Raw genomic sequence first — 16,773 nt, 5'->3', positions numbered from 1 at the left:
CTGGACAAGCCCACTCCTGGGGAGCCAGGGCGCAGGTGCCCTGAGCTGGGGGCCTCTGCTCTGGGCGATGGGAAGGAGCCCTGTGCCCCTGGGCCGAGCACTGCCACAGGGACAGCTTCGAGCAGAGGCACAGGAGCCGGGGCCGTCCTGGGAAGACCACGGGCAGGGCCACAGAGGGAGAGGCCATGGGGTCCACAGGTGCCACTGTCGCCCTCACAGCCGGGAGTCCCTGTCACGGCTTCAGCTCCGTCCTGGGGACCATGGCTATGTGACAGGGTAGCAGACAGGGGCAGGCGGAACTGGCCCTGGGGACCTGGTGGTCCTGGTGACTTTGAGGAGGGCAGGAGTCCAGGCCCCAGAGGCCCTGACAGATCAGGTACAGCCCAGGGAGCAAGGGCTCCTCTGTTCCCAGCAGACACCCTGAGAATAGGAGGGGGCCACGCAGCGGGGAGGGGGTGACTCAGGGGATGAGCAGGAGCACTGTCTTCCCCTTCCATCGTGGGCTTGCAGCGCACAGACTCAGGAGACTCACAGCGGAGGCCTGGAGACCTAGCAGTATGGGGGCGGGGCAGACTTGAGATGGGCGGGGCACTTTGGGGGCGGGGCAGACTGGAGATGGGCGGAGCGGCACCTAAGGAGGTGGACTCCAGGGTGGGCTGTGATCCCCTGAGAGTGGGAGGTGGCCGCTCAGGGATGGGTAGGGGAGCTGAGGGCCTCAGAGCCTTGGGTGCGGCTTCCCCACACTCATCCCTGCCCGCACAGCTCCGTGCTGCACAGGGACCTCATGGGCTTGGCCGTGGGCAGTGCCGACACAGTACAGTCCACCCGGGCTCTGGGCGGCAAGGGTTCGCAGGTGGACTCTAGGAGGAGGCTCAGACTTTATTGTGTTTGGGGCGGGGCCTGGTGGGGGCGGGGCTCAGGCCAAGGGGCTGTTAGCCTTGGCTGGGATTCACCACTTTTCCCATGAAGACGGGAAAGTTGTTGTTGTCGTCCTTGACGATGACCAGGAAGGGCCTGTTGAACTTGAAAGTGGGCAGCGAGGGCCACGGGCCCACATCAAAATACATGCGCTCAGAAAATGCGTCGTCATCCAAGGTCAGCACCGCCCTGTGTGTGGCCTGGGGGGCAGAGAAGCAGAGCCCGGAGCTGAGCGGAGCCTGCGCTGTCCCCACTGAGGCTCCAGGTGGACGCCGCGCCCTAGGCACTGCCTGTCCCCTCCTCCCTCCGCTGCAGGCACACCAGGCCTTTCTCTGTGTCCCCAGCTCTGCCCCTCCCAGGTCCCTGCCTTCCCCTCTCTCAGCCCCGGGGGCTGCACCCCCAGCCTCCGAGGGGCCTGTGTGCACCACAGGGCTCTTGGTTCTGTGATTTTCAGATTCTTGAAGACAAGACGGGGAAGGTGGCCCGGGCTCCGACCACCCAGGCTCAGGGCCCCAGGGCAGGAGGGGATCTGGGGTGCTCAGGGTTCCCTTTGCAGCTCCTGGAGACGGGCGCCTTTGCTGGAATCCCTCACACTCACACTGGGAGGCACCCAGGGCTGCACGGCCCACAGAGGGAAGGAGCCGGGGACTGCCTTGACTCAGAGCCTGAGCCCCGCTGCAAATGTGGGGAAGTCGAGGCCCAGGACTGCAGGGCCCTGGGCAACCTGTGGACAGGTCAGCGACCCGACCTCAGGGGAGACCCCTACAAGGCCAGCGGCACAGGAAGCCCCCTCCCCAGCTCTGTCACCCGGCACTTCCCGTCCAGTCCCAGGCAATCCAGTGGCTCCTGGGGAGAAGCCAGGTGGCCCTGGTGTGTGTCCTTGGTCACTTCCTCAGTCTCTGGTCTGGGTCCAGCCCCTCCCATGCCCTCGGACAACAGGGACAGCCCACCAGTGGGGCGACCTCACCTGGGAGAGCTTCAGGGGGGCCTGCTCCGTGATCCCCGAGAAGTCAGCCTCGTCGCTGAAGACCCGGGTGATGCCCAGTTTGCCCAGGAGGTGTTTCAGGTCGTGGGTCCCAGAGATGGAGAATCTGGGGAGGAACACGCTGGCAGACCTGTCGTGCGGGAAGACAGGCAGACGTCTCATCCTTGCTCCCGTCCTCTGGGGCCCAGCGTGGGCACTGTGTTCTTTCCTCCTGGTGTCTCCCACTTAGCGCGGCCCCTCCCCCACACCCACAGGGACGCTGACTCGGTCATTGTCCTCGTAGCCCCCATTGCAGCAGGTGTCAGAGTGTCAGCACCCACAGGGCCCACTGTCCTGCCAGCCCCTGGAAAGCCACCTCCCCTGAGAAGCCCTCCAGGCAGATCCAGGGTGTCCCTGGAAGAGCATCTCATGCTGCCCCCCCCCCCCCCGGGACTCCCTGGTGCCTGGCTCCCAGGGGAACGTGGCTGGCGGTGGCAGGTGCTGAGTGACAGCTGTCTTGTGGGGGAGGAGAGTGGACCCAGCAGGCATAGGGCTCAGCTCTGGTTGTGGTGAGCAGGTACAGGCCTTGGTGGGCGGGCAGATGGGTACTGGGGCTCTGTGATGAGTTCCGGCCGCGGCTGCTCCTGGGGCCCTGTTCTCATCCCTGGTGCAGGGACCTTGGGCAGGGTGGGGCGGGGCAGAGGGCTGAAGGCGTCCATTCGGTGTTGACCCTCAGCCCTGCATGTGTGGTTGTGCGTGTCTTGCAGGACACAGTGGGCAGCAGCTCATCAGTGCATGGCACGGTTCCCAGAACAACTCTGTGTGGGGGTTGGGCGAGCTGGGGCCCCTCCCTGCTGGGCCAGGAGAGCACTCGAGTGACATCACAGCGACACCAGCTCTCTGCACACAGGTCCCGGCCTCTCCCACGCTGGTCCTTTGCTCTGCTGGGCCTCTTCCCCTGCCCACCAGGGACATCTGTGCTTGGACCCCACTCTCAGCTGCCGCCTTTGCCAGGAAGCCCTCCTTGGTTCTGCCGTAGCCTGTGCTGGTGTTACCTTCGCTGTGTTGGGCACGGATGTTGGGAAGTGGCCGTGTCCATGCTGGGGGCGGAGTCCCCAGAGACAGGATCATTGCCTTTTCTGCGGCCACGGCCATTTCCCAGACCCCGACCCCAGGCCCGGAATGGAGCCACGCCCCTGGGGAGCACAGTGCATGCTGCGGGTGCCCCTGCCCCGCCCCGCCGGTCCTGCCCAGCTCAACAGCTCCTGGGCAGCACCATCCCGGGAGGCACCTGATGTCCGAGGGTCTCAGGAGGCCGTCGAGCTGCTCCTGCGTCAGCCCCCTCTCCAGCTGCTCCATCTTCCCCTTGTCGGGCAGGACGTAGTAGGCCACGGCGTCCCCCAGGCAGTGCTGCGCCAGCACCCAGCTGGAGAAGTTGGTGTCCCGGTGCAGGTCAAATGCACCCAGGCGGTTGACGGTGGGCACCGTGACAGTCGTCCTCTCGTCCACGTGGAAGTTCTCCTCCACCGTGAGCTCAGCGTGGAATTCATCCCGCAGTTTCCCTGGGGACACGGCGAGGTGGGGTGGCGGTTAGGGACCTGCGATCAGTGAGGAGCCCTGAGCCCCCTCTGTGACACAGGAGTCTCTGAGCCTCAGCTTTTCATCTGCAAAATGGGATGGAGATGCGAACCCCAGATTGCAGGACAGCTCTGTGACAACTGCCTGTTGTCACAGGAGGACCCCCAAGTCCTTATCCTGGCTCATTGGAGAAATTTGTCCTTCACGGGGTTAGCAATTGTGTGTGTCTGTGCCAGAGGCCGTGGTGCTTAATAGAAATTAGGGGTAGAACCATGCTCCTCCAATTTATAGCTTGGAACTTGTTTGCCCTGGGGCTCCATGGGCCTTGCTGCTGGGCAGGCAGTCATCACCCAGGGCGAGCACCCTGGGTGCTGCTCCTAAGTCCCTGTCCTGGGAGCTGCAGGGGCAATGCAGGTGCATGGGCAGCCTCCCCCTGAGTGACACCAAGAGGACCCCACCATAAGGCAGCCAGAGAGGCAGGTGCCCCAGGGACCCTAGGACCCTCCTTCCTCCCTGGAGGGGGAGGGGATGGCTGGGGAGGGGTGAGCCCCATGCTAGGTCTCAGCTGTGCCGGCCCCGGCCTGGTGCCCTGCACTGCAGGACTGTGCAGGGGGGAGCCCCGGGGAGAGGGGAGGGCCCTGGCCTTGACCCCCGCCACCCTCCTCCCTCTCCCTGGGACATGGGAGCTGCCTCAGAGCACCCTGGGGGTCCCACACCCCTGACCTTCTGAGTGCTGAGAGGCAGGCGGCAGCTGGGAGCCGAGGTGGCTGGTCACCTCCTGGGTGCCACAAGCCCCCATTCTGTCATGTGGCTCATCCTCCCAGATACCTGACAACAGGGCCCGGATTTGGTCCAAGATAGGATAGGACAGCAGCACCCCAGAGATTAAGGTGGCATTCCCAATATCCAAAGTTAATAAGTGAGAAGGCAGGACCTGAACCCACACCCTACAGACCCCAGAGCTAACTCTGGTCCCTGACCCTGGAGCGGTCTGGGGGGGGGGGGGGGGGCGGTCCCTGAGCCCTGGAGGAGGCTCTGATTGGTTTGTGAGGCCCCTCGGCACAGGAGACTGACACCTGCGGTGAGTGCTTGGACAGTGACAGCTCTCGCTGGGCCCCTGGGCAGGCAGTGACGTGGCTGTCTTCAGCTCATCTTTCCCTACGTTATCTGCTCGCATGTGGGAAGAAAGCAGCCCTGCGGGACCCCTGGCGGCCCTGCACTGCACTTCCTGGGAACGTTGGGGCGCTGGTGGTCTCGGGACACAGCTGGGCGGCTGCCCTGGTCCCGCCAGGCACTGGCTCCGGCTTACCGTGGAAGGAAATGTACGTCAGCAGGGCCAGGCGTGTGTCGTCCTCCAGATCTTGGACCAAGTCCGTTATCTCGTTTTTTGTTTCCCTCCTCAAAAAGCTGTTGATCTGTGCCCTGGCCCCGTGCGTGTCCCTGAGGTTGACGGTGACGGCTTCAGAGTGGGACAGCTGCTCAACGCCCTCCACAAACTCAGCCCTCGGCTGCAGACTCTCGTCGATGAAGAGGACGCTGCCGGCAGCCAGCTCGTTGTCCCAGTGCTGGAAGGTGCGCAGGAGCTGCTGGAAGCAGGTGTGGACCAGGCGCTCCCCTGTCCCCAGGAGGTTGAACTCCAGGCCGTTCCAGATCTGACTGTGGGAGTCAGCCTTGGTCCCCAGCAAGAGCGTGGCGAGGGCGGCAGTTATGCTCAGTGGGGAGAACACGATGTTACTGCTCTTTGAAAACCGGGCTGACTCTTTGTACAGGCAAAGAAAGATGTCAGCAATGTTATTGAAGATGCTTTGACAAACAGGCGGCTCGGAATGCGTCGGGTGTTCTTGGGTAGGCTTGGATTCCTCTGACTGCTGGGCACCTGTGGCCTCTGGTCCCGACAGCAGGCAACACAGCACTGCCAGCAGCAGGGGGCGCTGTGAGCTGGAGGACAGCATTGTCCTGCAAGAAAGAGAGGAGCAGCAATGCCTGAGAGTGGCCCCATAGGACGTGGCCTGGCCCTCCCGTGACCTCACGTCCCAGCACCATGGTTTTACACCTCTCCCACACTCCCGACCAGGCCCACGCATGGCTACATCATCACCATGCAAAGAATCAGACTCGACCACCTGGGCGTCTGCTCACCTCCTACCCAGCACCGCCCTGGCTCTCAGGGACCTGGACTCGCTGCCGCCCGCACACTCTGCCAGTGCTCACACCGCTGTGCTGCCCTGGCTGACGAGGAAGCAAAGCCCAGAGGGTGGGCGATGCCCGAGGGCAGCGGGCCAGGTACAGGCAGAGCCGGAACCTCACAGCCACAGCTGGCCCGGAGTCTACACCCTGCGCAGCTCCGCTCACTCCTGCATTGGCCTTGACGGGCCGGTGTCCCACCCCGGGGTACGACAGAGGACGCTGCAGCACAGCAGGCAGAGGGGACTTGCCCAGGGCTCTCCTGGGTCAGGTCAGGCCCAGGAAGGACATCCAGGCCTCAGAAAAGTCACTGCGGGCCGCACTGATGGCTACTGTGGACCGCCCAGAGGGCCGGCATCCTCCAGCCATGGCGCAGCCAGAACCCGGGGCAGCCCTGGCCCTGAGGCTCTCATGGACTCTGCCTCTCATCTCCAAGTGTGACTCAGCGTCTCCACTGCAGAGGCTCAGCGTGACTCAGCAGTTTGCTCAAGGCCACCCAGCAGGGCAGGCTGGGGCCGGTTGCACCACCAGCTTTTGCTTGGGTGCCCGTGTTCAGCTCATCCCCTGTGCACCTGCTGGTGCTGAGGCTGCACCTGCTGCTCAGCTGGTCCTGCAGATCGCACTGTGGGGCCTGGTGCGGCTGTGCTGGGTGGGGCGGGGCTGTCCTGTGCAGTGTGGGCCGGGCAGGAGCCCTGCTCCCTGGGTGGCAGTGACACTGTCTCCCAGCATCACTGAGGGCCTCCTGGCCCATCCATGCAGGGGCTCAGGACCCACCGGCTGACGGGGGAGTCTCCTGCTCCCTGCCTGGCCCAGTGCTACCCTCTGTTCAGAGCAGGCTTAGGTCATGGGAGACCCAACTCCATTCACTTCCCTGGGCCAAAGAGTCCCCGGGAGCCAGGTAATTGGGGCGCACGCCCCTTCTTCCTGGAGCAGGACCCTGTTTGGGGCCCCCAGGATTTCCCCCCTGGCCTGCTGGGTCAGGCCTGGAGGAGGCCCCAGCCGATCCTCTCACCCTCACCGTGGGGCTCAGAGTCCCGGAGCTCAGTGCTGTGCCCACTGAACCCTTTCTGGGAGCCGCTGTCCCTGCACCTTCCTGGGTGCGCCCCGTGGGGCCTGGGCTCCCGGCCCTGCACATGAGCTGAGATTCCTGCCAGCAGCTCATGGCCCATCCTGGCCACCACCTGTGTCCCCACCACAGCCAGCACTGACGGGGTCAGGGACCTGCTGGTGTCTCCAGGAAACGCAGGTGTGCGGGGAGGAGGGTTCATGGAGACCTGCAGGAATCCCACCAATCCCAGAGCAGCCGTGACCCAGACAAACACTGCGCCCTCCTCTGCCCTCCTCTCTGTGCTGGTTGCATCCGGAGAAATAAATGTGGAGTCAAACCTTACACTGGTTCTGAGAAGAGAGTGTTGTCAACTCCAAGCCTTCAAGGTGAACGGCCACGAACCCAGACAGGCAGAGGGCAGGCGGCGGGAGAGGCAGCCGGGCTAACTGAGCAGTAACGGACACACCGCTCCCTTGCAGGCGGCTGCTGTGGCCAGGAGGTCAAGGGCAGGGCCCCTGTGGCAGGAGGGTGGACGAAGCAGAAGTGAGAGGACCCGGGCATCCTGTGGGATTCTGGGTAACCGGCCACCATGGGCCGGAGGTAAGGGGGCCCCCTTTCTCCTCCATGGAGTCAGGGCTGGGCGGGGGGTTAGGAATGCACAAGCCGAGGTCTAGGACTGTGGCTCGGCTTGGGGAGAAAGAAGGACTCCAAGGAGGAGCTTCTCAGGGGACCCCACAGGGAGGGGCTGTGGTGGGGGTACTCCTCCAGACCCTGCAGGTGGGAGGGACCCGGGTGAGGCTCAGGAGGACACAGGCTGGGTCTGAGCCCAGGCGGGGCGGGAGCAGGAGGGCAAGGAGCACTCAATTACCCCCACCCCAGCACCTGCCTGTGTCATACTCTGTGTGCCGGGAGCTGCCCAGTGAGGCCACGGTGTCTCCCACCTGACTGCCCAAGGCCGTGGCCAAAGCCTGGCCGCCCATGCTCAGTCCTGGCTCTGCCCACAGGAGCTACAGTTCTGCCAGCCTCAGTTTCCCCTGTGTGGAGTGGGCCCAGCACTCACCCCCACGGCAGCTCAGGAGGTTCAGCAGAACCTGCAGGTGCACAGGTGGCCCGCGGGGCTGGACCAGCGGTGCTGGTGTCCCACACTCACACACAGCCTTCGGGGACTTATAGCGCTGTCTGGGGGCGTGGGGACACTCAGTTCTCATGTGACCAGAGACTCCTGTCCTGAAAAGAGCCTGGCACAGCTCCAGCCCCTGGCCAGGTGGGTGCTGCCCCGGGCTGGCCACCTCCCAGGGCCTCGCTGTCCTGCCCTGAAGTGGCTTAGTCCTGCGGAACCCCAGGTGCCAGGCCACCAGCAAGGACAGAGTCTCAGAGCCCTGTGGCCACCGGAGACCCAGGGCTCTCTCCTGCTCAGCCCCTCCTGGCGTCTTTGAGTGGAGCCAGGGAATCGTCTCACGTCCAGGGCCTAGAGGCGCACCCGAGCCTTGGGGACTCCATCAGTGCCAGCCGTGTGCCGTCGCCGGGCCCCGTTCTATCATGGAGCCTGTCCTGGGCGGTGTCCCTCGGGAGCTGGCAGCTGTGCCGCAGGGTCTGGAGCCCTTTGTGTCTGCACAGGGAGAGGGGCGGAGCCGAGGGCCACACAGGTGTCCTATCACACTGGGGTGGAACAATTCTCCCCATAGAGGGTGGGGTCTTTACTTGGAATATAGTGTTAAGACCCCTCCCGGGTACATGTGAGTATCTGTTCCTCCTCACGTCACACACGCAGACACACAAGGAGATGCACAGATAGAGAAACACCTACACGCAGGCACCTGTGTGCCCCCAGAGACGCACACACAGGTGTGGACACACACTTTCCCTCTGCACCAGACAGCTGGCTCTCGGCCACACACAGGCACAGACACACGCACGGCGACCTCCCAGAGTGCGTGGGCAATGCAGCTCATGAAAATCTCCACGCGAGTGTCACACACGCTTTCCCCCAAGATCCGCTCAGGCTGCCTTGTGATCGCCGTTGGCACAGGAGCTTGGGGGTTCCCAGGAGGACGCGATGCCCCACTCAGGGCAGCGCATCCTGCCCACGTTGACACCAGGGCCGATGTCAGGTTCAGGGTGGAGCTTTGCAGAGTGGGGAACTCCCCGGTGCTCTGGGAAAGGCTGACGCAGCAATGTCCCCAGGAGCCGGGTGTGACGATGGGAGAAGGGACGAGAGACGCTGAAGGGGAAGCCCTGGCTGCGACCGTGCCCAGCGACTCTCGGGGAGACTCACCCTATTCCTGCTCCGTCGGGGGCTGGGGCCCTGTTTCTGCCGGGACTTCGAGTCTTTGTAACCTCGTCTACAGGCCACCAAACCACCAACTTGAACATGAGCCTGCGGAGATCGACTGACTGTCAAGTCCTGCCTGTGGTGCCTTGGCCGGGCTGGAACAGTGACGTCACAGGCCTCGCACGGCCCCGGGCCAGACCTCCCCCACCCCCAGCTCCCCACCTGACGGGGACTGGCAATACACGGTAAGAGAAGCCATGCCAGCACCACAGGCGTCTCAGCCGGTCACTGGCACCGCTCCGAAATAAAGCCCGCACACCTGCCCCGCGATGGCCGCCGACGCGTCCCGCTCCCATCAGCTGTGTCGGGTGCAGAGGTTCCCATGGGGATTTCACAAATATTTATGTGTTGGAAAGCAGAGAGGGAGAGGGAGAGAGGGTTTTCCCTCTGTTGGTTCACTTCCCAGGTGCCCACGCAGCCAGGGCTGGGCCAGGCTGCAGCCCATGGCCGGAACCTGCAGCCAGGGCTCCCACATGGCGGCCGGGATTCAGAGCTCGCACAGCGTCTGCTGCCTTCCGTCCTCCCGTTAGCCGGAGGCTGGGTCAGCAGGCAGAGCAGGGGCTGAGCCCAGGCGCCCCCAGGGGACGAGGGTGCCCCACGGGGCAGCTTAGCCTGCAGCACCCACACCCCTCCCCGTGATCCTGTGGGAGTGGACAGGTGGCGGGTGTCACGGCTGCCGTGTCTGGATTATGTTGACGAACAGTGTCCGCGTCTCTCTTTCCGTTCCATTTCCCAGGCGCCTTTTGGGATCCCCTGGCCCCTGTGCTTTCTGGCAGCGCAGCTGCTGAGCCAGAGCCTGCCGATTCCTGTCCCGAATACGCCTGGCTTCTCGCAGTGACGAAGGGCAGAGGGGGCCGACCTCGGCTCTGTCCCCCTGGCCTATGAGGCTGTGTTCTGGGGCTGTGTTAGGGCAGACAATTACACTGCTGCGTATGCAGGTTTCCTTCAGCCTCAGCCTTGCATGTGGGGGAAAAGGAGCTCAAGCCTTTTGTACAAGAGTGTCTTCACCGGGGATTTTTTCCTACTTTCGTCTATTTAAGTCACTTGCTCTTAATGCTTACAGCCGCATCGCTTATGGAGGTCAGACATGCGACAGCCATCATTCTACGTCGTTCTTTCCATTGAGCAACTTCTGTGATCTGGGATAACAGGGCTGACTTTGGCCGTGAACCTGGGTGGGAAATGTTACACCCCTGGTGCAGGTGCAGGGCTGGGGCTCTAAAGACATGCGCTTTGTAAGGAGAGCGAGCAGCCAGGCTTAAAGGTCTTCACTTGCTGAGCTGAGGGAGGAGACAGCCACCTGCGGGGCTCCCTGCACACAAGCCCAGCCTGGCAGTGCTCCGGGCAGCAGCTCCATCCCCCAGGGAGCCTCCTCCTGGGTGGGCAGCCCGGAACACCCATGCGCACGGAATCCTGGCCTGGGCAGCAGTGTGGTCACAGAGCCCCACAGCCCAGGCCACTGACACAGCCACGGACAGGTTCTACCCTTGTGCTCAGTGGCCCCGGGGGCCTCCTGGAAAGCTCTGGGCCCAGGGTCATGGTCATGGCTGCTGCTCAGAGACCGGGGATGTCGGAAGCTGCTCGGCCTCTGTGCCCACACAGGGCTCCCCCAGTCTTCAGGAAGTCAGCCTCCCCCGTGCGTAACCAAGGTGACACGAGGAGGACGAGGCCCCAGGAGCAGCAGACAGCCGGAGAGGACTCTGGCCCTGCTTGGGACAGACCACACCTCCGCATGGAATCTTGCCAGTTTTTTTTTTAAATGCTTCTAAAGGATGTTTTGAAATCTGCCTTGCTGGACCCAGTGTTTGCCCAGTCAATCCCAGGGCTGTGGGAAGGGGGGTGACGCAGAGCCAACAGCCCAGGGACTTTCTCCTTGGTCGGCTTTGCTGCTCACTCACTGGTTCAGCAGAGACTGACTGAGTCTCTGTTGCACACAGCTGTCCTGGGGCCTGGTGAGGACAGGATGGGGGTGAGTAGGGCCCGCCTCTCAGATGTCCCGTATCCAGGGGCCAGTGGCCGGGCCAGAAATTATCCTCAGTGGGGGCCTCAGAGGGCAGCTGGTCACAGCCTAGATCGAGGGGGCTCCCACCAGCCCCCTGCCTCAGAACCATCAGTGGGCGTGGCGTCAGGAGGGCGGGAACCTACACTTCCCTGAGCTCCCACGGGGGTCTGACTCCCTCACCCAGGGCTCAGTGCCTTCCCTGGGCAGATCGTCCCTACAACTCAGTGTTTCACCACCAGAGGGCGCCCCGCTGCTTGCCAGCTGGCGGGCAGCTCCTGAGTTGTGGGCAGTTCCTAAACCCTTGCCCAGGGGCTGGGGGGACAGGAGGTGGCTTTGTGTTTGGGAAGCACCCCGGGTGCGCTGCCCTCCTGGAAGGCTGTCCTCAGCTCCAAACTCCTCCGCTGAGGGAGGGGGCAGAACTCGCCCCAGGCAGGTGCACGGGGGAGCCGGGCTCAGGAAGACCCCCAACTCCTGCGCACCACAGCCCTTCCTCTCCTGGACACTGATCCGACCATGGCTGGGAGGGGACGGGGAGGAGAGGGCTCAGCAGGACGCTGCGTGGCTCCTCACTCAATCGCCCTGCGCTCTGCACTGAGCCGGCTGCAGGGAACAGACCCATGTCCTGTGCAGGCGCCCCGGTGCCCCGTGGGCAGCCCTGCAGGGGCAGGAGTTGGCGCTGCCAGCATGGGGCCTGCTCTGGGTGCGAGGTGAGGGCAGCAGGTCCCGCAGAGGGGCCGCCTGAGGAAGGAGCATTGGCACTGAGCAGCAGGCGGGGCATCGCCCAGGGAGGAGAGGGTGGGGGTGGGGAACGGTGTTCCAGGCAGGCGCAGCAGGTGCATGTCCTGCAGGGAGCAGGGGGTGGCATGAGGATGGGGCCCCCGGGCTGCTGGGGGCCAGGCGTGGTGTTAGGATGCACAGCTGCACGGCGGCCTTGGCCTCAGGGAGCAGCAGGGGCGACAGGGGGAGCCCCAGGCCAGGCCACAGTCACAGGCAGGGATGGAGAGGGGCAGATAGGCGGCAGCTCCGCAGGGTGGGGGGTGTTTAGCCGGAGCCTGGTCTGGGCGCTGCAAGGACGCTGATCTGAACATGCAGAGCAGGGGCTGCCTGAACATGAGCGTTCTCTGTGGGTTCTAGGTTTTTATAAATTCACATTGAAATTCAGTTGCCACCCTGATGTTAAAGATGGGCCCTTTAAGAGATTATTAGGTCGTGGGCCCGCCACTCAGGCATGGAGGGACCCATGCTGGGAGGTGGTCAGTCACTGTGGGGGGTGGGGTTGCCATAAGTCCCGCGCCCTCTCGTGCTAGGATGCTGCCGAGGGCCCTCACCAGGGCCAGCACCTCATCCTGGACGTCTGTCTCACCTGTGAGCCAAATGAACTTTACTGATTTATCAAAGAGTTCTTTATCTATTTGAAATATATTTAGAGAGAGGAGAGACAGTGGGCATGGGGAGGGGGCGGCATGGCCATGCGGGTGCACACCACCTTGGCGAGCTCCCCCGTGCCAGCAGCCCCAGCCCTCCCAGGATGGTGAGCTGGGAAGGCTCTGCTTAGCCCGGGATTGTGGGGAAACAGGAACTCTCTGTCTCCCCCTCCTGGTGACTTGGATCCTGTTCCCCTCCGTGCCTTGGCCGAGTCTGAAGAGTGCAGCACCCGTGGTCTCCTGAACCCCGCTTCTCTTAGCCGTCACCGGGCGTTGATTCGGGACTTGTTGCAAGGCCTCGCCTTCCGCGGCCCCAAGCAGCCCCTGGACTGGCCCAGGTCCCTGCAGCAGCTGCCAAGAGCTCACAGAGGCCCCCCCCCAGGTCCCCGCCTCTGGGGGCCCTGATGGCCCCGGGCCCCGCCCTCTCCTGGCGTGACCTTTCCAGAAGCATCCGCACTGCAGCTGACCCTGGGCACCCCTCCTATCCCCCCATCTGCAGCCCAGCCCAGCCCAGGGCTGCCTGCTCCCTGGGGCACTCCCTGCACTGCCCCTTCCCCTATCTGCACACAAATAACCTTCACTCCAATCGCACCTCCTCCTGAGAGCCTCCCCGGATTCCTCCCTTAGGAGAGCCCAGCCCTTCCATCTCCTGCACTGGGAGGTCCTGCTTGTTTCCTAGGGCGTGGGCTGCGGGTTGCCTGAGCGCTCATCACCCACCATCCTTCCTGCTCTCAACAGCTCGGCCACCAGCACCATGGCCCTGGGCCTGTGTGTCCAGCCCCGGGTTGGCAGAGGTGGGCAGAGACCGCCTCCAGCCATGGGGAAGGGGTGGCAGGCGTCCCCCAGGTGTGGGCTCCCTCTGGGGAGGCCCTTCCCTAGGGCAAGTGGTCTTTCTTCAAGGCCCAGCCGCTCCAGCCCAGCAGGGGGCGCTGCAGAGCAGGGTTCTCTCCCCAGCCCGGGAGTGGCCTGAGCTCCATCCACAGCATTGCAGCTCGGCTCCCCACCCTGTCCCGCGCTGCTTCATCCGGGCCTGTTTCACAGGTGTGCACCCCACAGGAGCTCAGCATTGGCTCCCAGAGAGCCCCGTCGGCCACACCGGCTTCCCCCGTGCATCTCTGTGTCTGGGCTCTAGTGGCAGGACACTGGGCAAGCTGGTGAGGGCCCCCGTAAGGACCCCCTTTGAACTTCACCTCTGTAAACCCCGATCTCCTGGGTGCTGGGTCTGGGGGACGGCAGCCCCGTTTGTGGGGAGACAGAGAGAGGTCTTCCATGCACAGTTCACTCCCCAGCATGGCCTCCTCCCAGGTGGCACTCCGCTTCCAGAGGGGCTGCCCCTGGCTCCACCTGCCTGCCTCTCAGACCTCCCACCTCCTTCCAGCCCCATGTCTGAAACCTCAAAGATTCCCAGGACTCAGGGCACCCAGGATCCTCAGACCGTGACCCCCCAGCCAGGGTGAAGCAGAGTTCGGTCAGGGAGTTGTGCGCCTCCGTCTTTTTCCTTTTGTTAAACTTCTGGGTCTGGGACCTAATTGCTGACATGGGCTGACTCCCAGGCACAGCCGGGCCACGGATGCGTCACAAACGCTTCTCTCGCTGGGTCCCAGGTGTCAGGAGGCGGCGCCACTGAGGGTCCTGTTTGGAAGCCCTGGGGAGGAGGGGTGGTTGCTTAGAGGACTCTCCTACACAGCACCGGCACAGAGGGGGCGGTCACTAACACCCGGTAGGTGAGTGAATGGATGGATGGATGGTACTGGGCAGGAGGCCAAGGGAGGAAACCCCGCGTGGGTACCCCAGGCCCATCTCCTATTCCCCGCCCCCTCTAGGATGCTGACTCCTCCCCCATCTGTCCATCAAAAGCCTCCATCCCTATGGGGAAGAGATGACCCAGGACAGATCAAGACCAAAGCTCCCGGCTTGACTCCTAGGAGGAGGCACGAGAACGCACCACTGCGTCCTGGCCGGTGACGGTGATGATATCTCTGACCTGCACCAGCACCATCGCCGGGGCAGCTCCGCTACTCACACGTAACAAACACCGAGCAGGAGGACGGTGATCCCGGCTCCCGGATCTGGAGGCTCACGTCTAATATCAGTGGCCCCGTTGTCAGCTGTCTGATGAGGGTGGAGGCTGGCAAAGGCCGAGCCTGGGTGGAGGAAACACCACGTAACACACCGGGCAGAGAAAGGCAGGGGGCCTGCTCTTTCCCTTGAAGCCACCAGCATGGGATGATGAGGCTCCACGCCAGCAACCCCAGCCAGACCAGTCCCCTCCCCAGGGCCCTGCCCTCAGACACCAGGAATGGATCAGGCGTCGGCCCTCTAAGCACCACCACTCCGACGCTGATGCTTAACTGTCTGCATGAGCTGGGGAACCAAGACCTGTTCAAACTATAGCCACCATCACCATCACACCACATCGCCACTCCATCACCATCATCAACCCATCACCATTACCATCATCAACACCTCCATCACCAGCATCATCAATCCATCACCGTCACCACCATCATCACCACCAACACCATCATTACCATCAACACCTCCATCACCACCATCATCACCACCATCATCACCATCTCCATCACCATCAACACCATCATCATCAACCAATTACCATCACCATCATCAACCCATCACCATCATCATCACCATCACCACCACCTCCATCACCTTCAACACCACTGTCACCAACACCACCACCACTGCCACCTTCATCTCCATCATCACCACCACCACCACTTTCCCAGCCTGATCACCAATACCGGTAGTGCCAGCCCCACCCTCAACCACCACCAATCCCACCACCTCCACCTCCTCCCAGCGGAAGGAACATCTGAGCTGGATTTGAAGCTGGGTGGGAATTCCCAGGAGGACCAGAAGCAAGTGTGACAAGCCCCCACCCCGCCCCAGCTCAGAGTGTGAGGGGCTGGTTGGGGGTGAAGGAAGCTAAGGGCTGGGCCTTGGGGGAGCATACAGATGAGGGACGAGGCTGAGCAGGTGGCAGGGACAGGAATGGCAGTTGCCATTATGATTAGATTTCTTCTTTTTTTTTAAGATTTATTTTATTTATTTGAAAGTCAGAGTTACAGAGAAAGGTAGAGCCAGAGAGAGAGAGAGAGAGAGAGAGGTCTTCCATCTGCTGGTTTGCTCCCCAAATGACTGCAATGGCCAGAGCTGAGCTGATCCAAAGCCAGGAGCCAGGAGCTTCCTCTGGGTCTCCTACATGGTTGAGGGGACCCAAGGACTTGGGCCATCTTCTTCTGCTTTCCCAGGCCATAGCAGGGAGCTGGTTGGAAGTGGATGAGCTGGAACTCGAACCGGCACCCATATGGGTTGCCGGCACTGCACACCACGGCTTTAACCCGTTGCACCACAGCACTGGCCCCTAGAACGCTTCTTAATGGTTGCTATTTAATAAGCTCAAGTTTCCTGTCCTGGGCAGAAAATACACTCGTCTGTGTCTATGTTGGTTTTCTCTACTCTATTTACTGGATGAGTGCAAGGTTCATGGGACCCAGGCACCAGTGAGACCCCAGAGTCTGTCTAAGTGAGCTCAGGAACGCACCCAAAACCCCCAGAGTGGGAGCGCGGATCCATTGCCTTGTCGGTGGTGAAGGTGGCTTCCAGGGCCTCACCTCCCCACTCGCAGGATCTCTCCTCACACAGCTCCCGAGGGGCCCCTGACGTCCGTGAGTGCAGACGGGGACGGATCCTGCCCCGATCCTCTGGGCTGTGCCCAGGGTTCCGAGCCCTCTCCCCTTGCCCAGAGCTGTCAGCCACAGACGCAGGGCGCTGGGGGAGCAGCCTCCGGTGCAGGCCGCCAGGCGCTGGGGGCACGGGGCTATTGTTCCCGGGTATCTGATGTCCTTGCTGGGGGACAAGGTTTCCAGGCCCCTCTCTTTCCTCCCTGCTTAAAGACACTGTGGCCAGTGTCTTCCCGGCTGGCCCTGGGGACACCCTGGGCCCCCAGGGAAGCAGGCACAGCCAGGCCCCCCAAGTCTACGATCTCCCTCGTGGTTTTCCATCCGCAGATATTCCACGCAGTGAGAACGGGCCATGCAGCCGACCCCGAGCCTCCAGGGACGACATCTGAAGCCTCCGCAGGGCGGGCGGGTGGGGGGGGGTTTGGGGCTCCGATGCCTGCTGCAGAGCCAGGGAGCTGCACACACGCAGGGATGCGGCGAGAACCATGGGACTGGCATGGTCCTGGGCTTCTGGGATCCCTGAAGGCCAAGCTCAGGTCAAGTGGGGCCGGCAGATGGGCAGCTCTTCTCCTGGCACCCCTCCTTCCCCATGGCAGCCCTGGTTTGCCGAGGTGCGTGT

At 63.0% G+C, this 16,773-nt stretch overlaps 1 protein-coding gene across 1 annotated transcript; it reads right to left on the bottom strand.

Annotated features, from left to right (window-relative positions):
* Positions 1-932: 932 nt before the first annotated feature.
* LOC133751180 (alpha-1-antitrypsin-related protein-like) lies at positions 933-14,449 on the bottom strand. The gene is made up of 6 exons (XM_062181027.1): positions 14,396-14,449; positions 5,607-5,866; positions 4,770-5,416; positions 3,174-3,444; positions 1,886-2,009; positions 933-1,118 (listed from the first exon to the last, which is right to left on the bottom strand). Exons 1-6 carry the CDS (start codon positions 14,447-14,449, stop codon positions 933-935), a joined length of 1,542 nt encoding a protein of 513 aa, XP_062037011.1.
* Positions 14,450-16,773: the final 2,324 nt, after the last annotated feature.

Source organism: Lepus europaeus, chromosome 22, assembly GCF_033115175.1.
Source record: "Lepus europaeus isolate LE1 chromosome 22, mLepTim1.pri, whole genome shotgun sequence".
In the NCBI taxonomy this organism is placed as follows: domain Eukaryota; kingdom Metazoa; phylum Chordata; class Mammalia; order Lagomorpha; family Leporidae; genus Lepus; species Lepus europaeus.
Note: the sequence above shows the minus strand (reverse complement) of the source record. Positions and strands in the feature narration are given on the sequence as shown.